Source organism: Clupea harengus, chromosome 16 (genome assembly GCF_900700415.2).
Source record: "Clupea harengus chromosome 16, Ch_v2.0.2, whole genome shotgun sequence".
NCBI classification, from domain to species: Eukaryota; Metazoa; Chordata; class Actinopteri; order Clupeiformes; family Clupeidae; genus Clupea; species Clupea harengus.
In genome coordinates, this window is record NC_045167.1 from 12,515,140 (window position 1) to 12,526,690 (window position 11,551).

The 11,551-nt window shown below is 45.2% G+C and overlaps 1 protein-coding gene across 6 annotated transcripts in view; it reads left to right on the forward strand.

Moving 5' to 3' along the window:
- Nucleotides 1–10,548, forward strand: part of slc38a4 (solute carrier family 38 member 4) — a 26,157-nt gene extending 15,609 nt beyond the window's left edge. For all 6 annotated transcript variants that reach the window (XM_012824477.3, XM_031583404.2, XM_012824479.3 and 3 more), the window contains exons 13-16: nt 124–248; nt 5,957–6,101; nt 6,408–6,505; nt 7,164–10,548. In XM_012824477.3, the coding sequence (XP_012679931.1) occupies nt 124–248; nt 5,957–6,101; nt 6,408–6,505; nt 7,164–7,268 (473 nt within the window). In that variant the 3' untranslated portion in view covers nt 7,269–10,548. The remainder of the gene's footprint in view (nt 1–123; nt 249–5,956; nt 6,102–6,407; nt 6,506–7,163) is intronic.
- Nucleotides 10,549–11,551: the final 1,003 nt, after the last annotated feature.

Here is an 11,551-nt window from a genome sequence, read left to right on the forward strand (position 1 = left end):
CAGAGACTGAGTCATGTTCCCACTGGTGAACATCGATGATGTTTTTGTGAGTCGGAGTGAAGAGTATTCTCTCAACCTCTCTGTGTGTGCGTCCCTCTCTCTCCCCACCCCCCACCCATTCAGGTAGCGTGGAGCCAGAGTTACTGCACACCTTCACACAGGTCTACAAGTTTGACACCATGCTTCTGCTGGTGCGTCTGGCTGTGCTCACTGCTGTCACACTCACTGTGCCCATCGTGCTCTTCCCTGTGAGTACCCCAGTGCTGCAACACACACACACACACACACACACACACACACACACACTCAAACACTCACATCCGCACAAACAAACAAGGTCCAAATTTGTGGTTTAAGTACATGTACTTACTTATTCCTCACCGCCACCGCCACTTCGGCACTACCCTCAGATTAGCATTTACAGGCCCTTGACCAAAAACCCTCTCCCCCCACAAGTACAATTACAGAATTTTTCTTTTCTTTTTTACGAGTGCCCTGCAATGTTTTTTTTCGCTCTGTCGCACGTCCTCGCTGTTCTTTTCCGGCCCGGGCCTCTGAAAGCACACTCTGTTCTGCGATGAGGTCAGCCACTGGTACGTTCACGCCAACAAGGCTGGCGCGGCAGGCGCTCCCACACCGAGTGCTTTCGGGGGCACCGCACCGCACCACCATCCACCCACGCCCCTGGGCACCCCACCCAAACATTCCCCCAGGGCCTCGCTATATTCCTGGCATGGCATTTTATCCTAAGTGCTCCTGTGTGCGCACTTGCAACAGCAGGCCCTCCTGTTCCCTGCCTCTACATCCAGACAATGGACAGTGCAGCCCAACAGGTCCTCTCCAGATGCCTCTAAGTGGGAATTAAGATTATGTCACCCCACGTCCATCCAGCCAATGTATTTTTTCCCTCCCCTTCTCCGGTCAGACGAGGTTAGGAGACCAACCTAAAGCCATACCTGCTCTCTCCCGTAAAGGCCATGGACTATATTTGGGCCAGGCTCAAGATGGAACATGTGCTACATATGTGTGTGTGGTCATGTGCAGGTCAGTCTCGTATACCGTGTCCCCTGGTGCTGCTGGGTGGTTCCGTCTGTCAGTCTCCTGCAGAGACACCAGGCAGCCCTCAGCAGTCACCAGACGGTGCACTGTCCATCTGACCCTGAAACAAATCACACTTACATAACAGAGCTGTCGCACAGTTTAGGCACCCCACACAACAGTGACAGATGGAGCTGCGCAACCTTCCAGTCAGTTGATGTGTAATGTGATAGGTTGATGGGTAATTTTCCATGATGCTCAAAATAATGGTGCACCCCCACACAGAAACACACACACACACACACACATACACACACACACACACACACACACACACACACATCGATTGAATGGAATAGTTTTCAAAGGGGAGCAGAATTGAATGGAAATGTTCTTATCATAGCATGGCTTATCAGGATTAAGACAGAAGGCTGCTGTGTAGTGATTAATGGTCATTGAGCTGCCTGTGCGGCGTACGTCATTTGAATGAGAGACGGAGCGCTGTGAGTGGGTGGAGACGGGACTGGTTTCACTGCCTCACCTCTGATAGCCAGTGTGTGCATCACTGAGTGTCCACTAGAGGGCATTGGAGTATTATCCAAAGGGAGATGTGGTGAAGTGGTGAACTGGGCTGGGCACTGTGTGTGTGTGTGTGTGTGTGTGTGTGTGTGTGTGTGTGTGTGTGTTTGTCTGGATGTGTGTGTGTGTGTGTGTGTGTGTGTGTGTGTGTGTGTGTTTGTCTGGATGTGTGTGTGTGTGTGTGTGTGTGTGGGTGTGTTTGGGGGAGTGGGCAGGTGGGGCTTTGTGCGCAGCACTCAATACGCTGTTGAAAGCAAAGCAGGCGTCTGTCACAACACAAGGACATATTGTATGAGATCCAGTATGCACACAGACACATGACCGATGCAGAGATACTCTGTCACACACACGCACACACACACACACACACACACACACACACACACACACACACACACTCACACACAGACACACACACACACACACTCACTGTGCCCATCGTGCTATTCCCTGTGAGTACCCCAGTACTGCAACACACATAAACACACACACACACACACACACACACTCACACACACACACACACACACACACACACACACACACACACACACACACACACACACACACACACACACACACACACACACAGAGAACAGTGCGGAAGAGAAAGGACTATGCGGAGCATGGGCGAACGACCCTGGCTCCCACGGTGCTAGTGGAAGATTCCAGGAGGTAAGCTCCAGTGCAGACAGTGGAAAAACCCTCCAAGTGACCTTGCTGAGAGGCAGACAGTGCAGTACGACTGACCACCAATAGGGGGAGACAACAGCCCTGACACACACACACAGAGAGGGCCGGCATAGACTGACCACACAGAGGGTAGTCTCCCTATCACTGCGACAGCAGACTAGAGAGGGAATGCAGGCATCTCATTACAGTGGAGTTGTTGAGAGTCATGTTAATATGCTGGTGGTAGTGGTGATCTGCAAGCAAGATATTATCTTCAAGATGATATCATGAAAAAAAAATGATTTTATTTGTATGATAAGCCATGATAAGTAATGTGCTTACGCCATACTATTTTGTTTTATGCTGCCTGGGAACACAGTGGCTCTGGATAGACATATCTGGGTCAAGCCCCCTGCTCCACTGAATTGAGTAGAACCTCGTTAACCTTCCTTAAAAGAGTTAGAGAATGAATGGGGAGTTCATTGCGGGCGGCTGGAGACACCGTTGGCCCCATGCAGTAGCTCGGCAGACGTGGGATTGTGTGCAATAAGTGGCATGTTCATGAGATCTGACATTTGGGATCTTCCAAAAGCCCTTCGCTCTCGATTGTGCTGAAATGTCAGGGACTTTTCAGAGGGAGATTAGCTTTGCTTTGTCTTTGTGGCACCCGGGTCGTGGTATGGCATTGAAAGCACCGAACTGCCATGGGAAAGTTAACGGCCCAGATACCAGCAGGGCCTCCAGTATCTTTACACGAGAGTTGCGTAAAGTCAGCCAACATCGGTCTTGAAAAACGGCCTTAATATACAGTCATAGTTGTGTGGTTTTCTCCATAAATACCTGTACCTCAAGTACAGGCATATTTTAAGTCAGAGACGGCATTTGAAAAATGAACGTTTATGTACGTAGGCCTCCTGTGCACTTATGTTCTAGATCTTGTCTATTGTATGTGCGTGACAGATGGTGAGCGGAGATGTATGGTTTACGGTTTGGTATCAAAATGGACGTTGGCACCAGAGAGCAAGTCTGTGCTGTTTAAGGCTTCTAGTCAGTGCTGGGACAGAGAGACACTGGCCGCCTTGTCCCTGGAGGTCACCCTAGGGCTCGGAGGGGTCGGCTTTGGCCAGTGTTATCGTCACCACAGACGTTGCCCCATTTATCCCCGAGCCGTGGCTAAGAATACACATGTGTGTACACACCAGCGTCTTCAGAAATGTGTTGCGTTTTTTTCCTGTCACGGAGCCTCGTTATCCGGGCCCAGAGTCAAGTGTTCAGGTCAACATGGCAGTGAACACCCTGGTGCACATACAGCTTGTGCTGTCTGTGTCAGTGCAGCTTCAAATGAGAGATCAGCAAAACTCAAGGTGTTAGATACCTTCACACAGTGTTATAGATCGCTAGTTCTGCAACCATCCAGCATTTTCCCATCCCTCTCCTTAAAAGGGCGGTCATAAGGTTTTTTTTTAGTTTTGTGTGAATTTTTTTTTCTTCACACATGCCCTTGCAAGCACAAATCCTGCCTTGCACTGTCAGATCCCTAATTTAAAAAAAGCCAAGCCAAGGTATTCAGGGCATCTGGTGACTAATATCAGCCATTTGGATATTGGGTTCTGTATATTTAAGAAGACTCCACCCTTGCATGCACTCATCCAGCTGCCTTTTCGCAGAACTTGGTGTTGGTATAAGGAGGTTCTCATTCCCTCTCACAGTGAGTGTTCATTAGGTCAGTTAAGCACAGCACTTCCATACACAGGGTTTATTTTTCCATGACGTTGGAGCAGGTAGCAGGACTGAGGACCGCTCTCCGAAGGCCGTGCGTCGCCGCAACCCGTGGCCCCAGGTCGGCAGGCGGTAGCCATGTGCCGTATGTTTCACCTCCGTGGGAGCAGGCGGGCAGGTGGGGGAGGCCAGGGTAAATATCGCACATGTCTCCCCCCCTTCCGCAACTCCACAAACTCATAGCCAGAGCTCGCTGTTGGGCGCTGAATAGTTGCAGCCAAGGGCCGCAGAAATGTCTCGCTGAGGCGCCAGCTTCTCGGCGGGCCCTTGTTACGCAAAAGGCGACCCCTTGAAGAAGCCCACTGCCACCCAGCCCCCCTCCCATTGTCAGGCTAAGAAGTGTCTAAATTGCCAGAGCATCAGCTTTTACTGTAATTCTTCCGGTGAGGTCTTTGGATTAAGCTGTCATGAGCTGGTCCTCTACATCAGGCCATGCGGGGCATATGACACGGATTTTATTTTTAGAATTTCTGAACAATTTAACCAGTTGCAAATGAACAGCTTTCCATAGTTTTCCACTGATGCTTGTCCATAGCTGCTTATATTTCAAAAGCTGCTTATATTTACATAGTTGCTTATATTTCTTTGGTTGCGTATAAGAGATGAACGTTTCCCAGAAAAGTCATCTCCTTAAGGCAACTGATTTACTGTGCCACCATCTGGATTTGAATGGTGTTGGGAAATGTCCTAGCAAAGTCTGTCCCTCCACTTCAACCATATAATAAGTGGGAATTCAGGAGCTAGTTAGCTGTCTCTTGCAGATGACCACCTTTCAGGTTTAGGCATGTATCACCACTGGCTCCTGACATTTAAGTGAGTGTAAACAAAGCCATGCCTGTGGGAACCAGTTTGCAGGAACAAGGAGGCACCTCCTCCCACGCCAGAGAGGACTGGTTTACCACACCTCCCCGACGCTGGCTGATGCAATCCCCGTGTGCAGTTGCACTGGCTTTTTAGTCAAAGTTAATCCTTATCCGAGAGACTCCTCCCCCCACACGGCCCCCCTGCTTGCTCTCTCCGGAGACGCTACACTCTAGCTACAGGGGCCGCCATGGATCCTCTTCACCTGATACCATAAACTTTCACCTACTTCGCCGCTCTCTCTCTCCCGTTCTCACTCCCCTGCAGCCTGAGCTGATCTAAACCTAAATCCTGTGACCTCGCCTGAGAGTTATTAGGCATTAGCCGTCCCGCGCAGCACAGCGTTGGTGTTCAGGAGCCATTTTCACTTGGCTCATTACCCTTCACTAATCACCTAATCAGACAGCATGCACACTGCTCACCGTTTGTTTTCAAATGATTTGGTTGTGTGTGTGTGTGTGTGTGTGTGTGTGTGTGTGTGTGTGTGTGTGTGTGTGTGTGAGTGTGTTTTTATAGTTACAGACACTGTTATGAGAAGCGGTGTTTTAGAGCACAGATATCTCCGAGAGGTGGATTCTTGGCATGTTGTTTTAGTAGTCAGACCTACTCCCGTAAAAGCTTATCGGGATAGGAGAGTGGCCTCTTCAAAATGCTGGGCAAACCCTGGGAGGCAAACTCTGTTATATTAACAAAATATCCCGTTAATCTTCAATATCCTGAACTCGGGGTAGTAGGCCTTCTAATCATAATATCCTGTGTTCTTACTAAGGCAAAGGTAAATCTTCAAATATATGAGTGCGCATACATAATTTGTCCCATTAACAAAGTTTTTGTTCTGAACCCTTTCTCACAAACAAATGTAAATGATGTGAAGATGTTTTTTGTATTTGTGTGGCTTATTCTTTCAGTCACTCAGTTTGTGAAAGTGAACAAATGACAGTAATGAATTGTTGAAGGATGTGAAAATCATGAATTCCTGCAGAAAGTCTGTAACAATCATATCTGTATTTGTTTTGTTGTGTTTTAGATCCGTTCGTCGGTCATCACCTTGATGTTTAAAAACCAGGAGTTCAACTGGGTCCGCCATGTGCTCATCGCCGCTGCCGTCTTGCTCTTAGACAACATGCTGGTGATTTTCGTCCCCAGTATCCGCGACATCTTTGGTTTCATCGGTGAGAATGACTTCCCTTTCCCTTTTTTTTGCAGTCTTAAATACTAAACCTGCCTAACATACCTAACGTTGCCTGTAAAAAGACACATTTAACGTATCTGATGATTGGGGAGATAAATCGAGCATATATCTCTGGTCTGCTCAACACACCAACAGACTAGAATTCTGTCTACTACCTATTTTGCCTATAATTGTACAACCGATTGAGGAAGTACCTTTCAAATATAGTCTGTTTGTAAGCGACTCGACGACACATTTCATTGTTTCCCTATATAATCTCATCACTACTGCTCTTCTCCTCCTGTAGGTTCCTCTGCTGCCACGATGCTCATTTTCATCCTCCCCGCGGGCTTCTACCTGAAGCTGGTCAAGAGTGTACCCCTCCGCTCCCCGCAGAAAATCTCAGTAAGTCAGAGGGCTCGTGGAAAAGCACAACCAGGAGTGTTAGCCATCTCGGTTTATCCAAAGTAGTCTCCATTACAAGGGGAAACTGGGCCTTTGATCAGTTTGTGTTGCTGCTTACTGGGAAGGGAACCCATGAACTACCCATGGTGTAAGTAATCTTAGACCTTGCCAATTGAGCTAGATGGAGGAACACCATATTGGGTTACTTCCCAGTGAGTGACAGTATGACTGTGACTTGTGACAGTTGTGGGGCCCACTGAAATAGATTCTGAGCCTTAATTCACAAAATGCTGTGTTATCTTGAAAATTAAATTGCACTTAAATGGAAATCATACCCTTTTAGATTGGTGTGGAAATTCTGAGCTGTACATTCCTTAGGTTGAAGGCTCTGAGTTCCATTGTTTAGGATATGTGTGTAATGCCACCCAGTGCTTCTATTTACAGTTGAAAAACATGCAGTTCTCAAGGCTTGGTGATTATATGGGTGGATGTTCAGCAATGACATTCCTTACACATCTCCCAGTTAAAGAATCAGCCAATTCATATTTGGTTGCGAAACCTTTTGCTACAGAGCAGAAGAGTAACATTCCAGAAAATCATATGCTTCTGATTTAGAAGGAAACTTAGGACTTATGTTTCTGTCTGTTTTGTTTTCTAGGCGGCCATTTTCCTTGTGGTTGGCGTTATCTTCATGATCGTCAGCTTGTCACTTATCGTTATGGACTGGATCCACAACCCCCCTGGCTCTGGAGACGGTCACTAAGTAACAGCTGAGACGAACACTGTCGTCGAGGCCTGGACTCAGTTGGCCCTGACAGCCCCCAAAGATTCTACAGACATAGTATTTTTGTTTCTGATGCAAAACGGCAGTTTTTGTCAAAATGCACCTTTTTCTTTCTTCTGTAAACTACAACAAAAGTATTACACAGGGACTCCATTTGTGAGTACAACAGACTCCTTCAGATACAATTTTAGCTATTGTTCTTTGTTTGTTTGTTATTTTTTTGTGTATTGGTGAACAATCTTTTGCAGTGTAGTCACTGAGTTTAGTCAACAGAGTTCTAATTAGGCAATTGTAGATCTAGAAAGAAGGAGGGGGGGCGAGATGTTGGTGCTTCCATCGCAGTATCTGTATTGCCTGCTGGTTGCTGGTTGTGCTGTGAGCAGGAAAAAACGTTTTATTTTTGCAGGGACCTCAAAGTCACAAACTGTAACGAGAGGGAGAGATGATTGTTTTTTTGTTTTTCAAGTGCTGCTGTTTCTGGTCATGTGGCTGCAGACCTGTGTCTGTGTCCAAGGTTGTCGTCCTCATGCACTTGATGGTGGTTTTTGGGGTTTCTGCAGACAAAGAGCACTTCTAGAGTTTTAATGCATTTTCATACACACATGCAAGCTCATACACCCAGACACAAAAACACACAAACATACATACATTCACATACACATTACAATATTTTTTTTTTTTTTTTTTTAAACCTGAGTCAATCTTTTCTTTTCAATTTTCACTAAAAATTGCAAAGGCTAGTCAGGTTACTGCAATGAGGGTATTTCATTTCTGCTTTCAAATCCCAAGTGTGTTGATTTTATACTTAACCTTTAATTGTGGATGAAGGTCGTATGTCGCTGTGTCAAAATGTATATTAAGCAATGATTCAGACCACATGCTTTTAAACAGGGACACCTTGTGGGTGTTATTTACTAGAGGTAGTATCATATATTTGAATGTTTTTTAAACTGAAATCACATGATTGTACGTTTGTAGACAAAAGAAATGTGAAAGTGCTCGGCTGGGTAAATCACCAGGCTTTGAGTGACTTACTGTTCAAGCAGTTGGACTTCAAAAAATGTGTTTATGTGTGAGAGCATTATAGGTGCAGATACAGCCATTCTGTTTCACTGTGAATTGTCTCAACACCAGTATAGTTGTTTTTAGTGCTATTTATTTATCTTTTCCTGGGCTTCCCCCAGCTCTTCCGAGCGTTATTCTACTATCACAGAAACTCTCTGAATGAAGGGCATAATCTGAATTCAATTTGTGACACATACAGCCCCTGACTTAACCAATGAGCAGCGATCATGTCGTTAGCAATCCGCAGCAAAAGCTAGAGATATTGTTTGTGGAATGGAGTGTTTTTGGCTGATGGTGAGAGGCGATATCGGCCAGAAAGTAATCAGTGAATGAAATAATTTAAAACCTATACAGGATACTCATCGTTGTTAATCTTGTTGCAAGTACTTCCCACTTTTTAAGAATCATGTTAAAAAATCCCCAAGCAAAAAAAAAAAGACTAATTGTGCCTCTGCTACACTACACTAAGATCTACAGATTTGGATTGTTCCTTGTCTGACTACATTGCCTTGTACAAGTGTAGATTCTGAATATTTGATCAGCTGGAATGGCAATCTATTTTTAAAAGGTGTTCATTGCAAAACATACCCGCTATGTTTTGCACAGATCCAGCCAAAGTGGACAATATTTATAGATCATTTATTGATCTCTCTATATACATACATCAAGTGGATATTTCAAATGAAATGGTATAATATTTTTGTGCATGTTTTGGATTACAAACATGGTCTTTTTTGACAGTTGTATATGCTTTGTAAATAATCGATTTTATGGTACACTTACTGAACTGTTTAGGAGGGGTTGGGGTGGGGGGGGGGGGGGGGGGGGCTACACCTCTAGAGACATGGCATTTGAATGGGTTTAGAACTTTTATTTTAGACTGGTGTAACATGGTGTTAACTTTTCTAGCTTGCTTTCTACATATGTAGACCTAAACGTTTCTGGGTTAGTAAGTAAAATGGATAAATGGTTAAAGTGCTTTTTTTTTTTTTTTTGATAACTTCTCATTGTAGTTTCAGCTTATGATGGTACATGCTAGTCGTGGATGCATAGATGTCCGCATGATGTTGATTGTTGTTACTGACTTGATTCTTGATGTGCAGATGTGCATGTTGTAGGATTTTGCATATTCAAGACCAAGGGTGCATACCCATGATGCCTTGCTACTGCAGGGACGTCCACCTCTCATGTTTGCACTGAATGTGCAGAAAAACTGCTCAGCAGAGTGGTCTATGGACCGATGGTGATTTCATGTCCATGAGGCAGACCAGAAACCTTATTGAGGGTGCGTAGGTCTGGGGGTGAAGGTAGACCGCAGTCAGCCCTCACCCCTGGGTTGGAGTTTTATTGTATGGGTAGACGCTCAGCGTTTAGCTGCAATGGATTGGCATGTGGACCGAACCTCTCTGCTTACTGCATCTCTCCTCAACCATCGACACCTGACCTCAGCGTAGCTTCTGTTGTTCCTAAAGAAACCCTAGCAGAGGCCACACACCACCTCCACCACAGGCAGCGCCCCTTACGAGCTCTGCCCTGCGTGTGTGTTCATGTTATCTGTGGGTTGTGGCTGTGCATGGTGAAGTCTCTGCCGTGGTAGTTCGAAGCAATGCTGGTGCGGTCTGTCACTTTCATGAAGGACCAGGGAGATGATCAAATAAGCAAAGGGTTCTCTGAAACATTCTCGTGTTCTCCTACACTAGCCGTTGGTGTTCTTGGAGAAGCAGACATGGAACGCCATACACTGCCATCTCTGACTTGGGGATGGGAGTAGGCATTCACACACTAGCCAGAGCTGTGCCTTAGTATCTATTGCTCAGGTACAACATCAGGCATGTCACACGCAAACCCTGGAGAGCAACAGGAGTGCATTCAGTGCTCATGTTTACACCAGCATCAGCATTATAGAGCCTTATAACTGAAGAATGTGTCATTGTGTTTAGAGAGACTTCAGAGCAATGAATGCCACAGGTATCAGTCTCCAGTCTTAAAGTGTGACTTCACATGTATGGAACTATCTGCCTTACTACTGCCATCATGCTTGAGATGCAGTGGCCTACCGTAATGCCATACAACAAGTCTGTCTCCTGTGGATCAACTAACATTCACTTGTATATTTGCCAGATCAAAGGGGATTTTTGTATCAGTGAAGCTGTGTCATTATTATGTAAAATGAACAATAAAAATGTGAAATGATTTTCTGTCTGATCGATTTTTTTTTGCCCATTAGTCATTAGTACCTGGTATTGGATTTTCTAGCATGGTGAAAGGAAATGAACAAAGGAAATACTGTGTCAAGGGGGACTTAATGTTCTTAATTTGTGCTGGGTCAAGGATGTTATCCTCACTAAAGAAAATGGATACATAGATAGAATGAAACAGCTTTATATGTGCTAGAATGTGTACACATGTAATTCTATGATATAAATGGACTTAGCAATGAAACCGACAAGCTAAGAGTCACGGTCCATGTATGTTATGGTCACGTTTGCCATAACTCATCTTCTGAAACCTCTCAACTGCCTGTCAGACCAGAGTACAAATGAATAGATCTTCCCCAGACCGTAAAGCTTTCATCATGTAACAGCTGCCTGTGATGTTCCCCTCTGCAAGTCACACATTAGTGCCTAGATCCTTGTGTCCATTCAGTCTACACCCACCACCGATGATCTGACATTCAATGGGATTCATACCCAAATACAAACACAATTTTTAGAAACACAAAAAAAATGCAATGATGGTTCCAGTGCTCCTGCTACAAGAATCACAATGTTTCATCGGCGTGTAACCCACTGTATTGTGTGGTAAAGGATTCCTTTTCAAACAGAACATGAAATGCATTGTTAATTACACCATGTAATGTCTGTGGTATGATTAGGCTGACTGACACAATGTGGGGTAAACCGAGCACTGTTGCGGCAAGCCTCATCTGTGATTTCTGTTCTGCATATGATTAGTAGCCTCCTCTTTGAGGATGGGACATTTTTGAGGATGTGTGCCTCTCCAGCCTGAAGATACCAGACCATATCGTTTTGCATGGTTAAGCTTTTGACGTCGCCATATTTAAAAAATCATGCAAGGTAGTCAACTGGGTAGAGTTGCAACACACTGTACCAACTGTACCCGTGCAGTAGAATCCCATTGTCTGAAATGGTGTTATGCCTACGTATATAAATCAATTATCAATCAATCATACTACA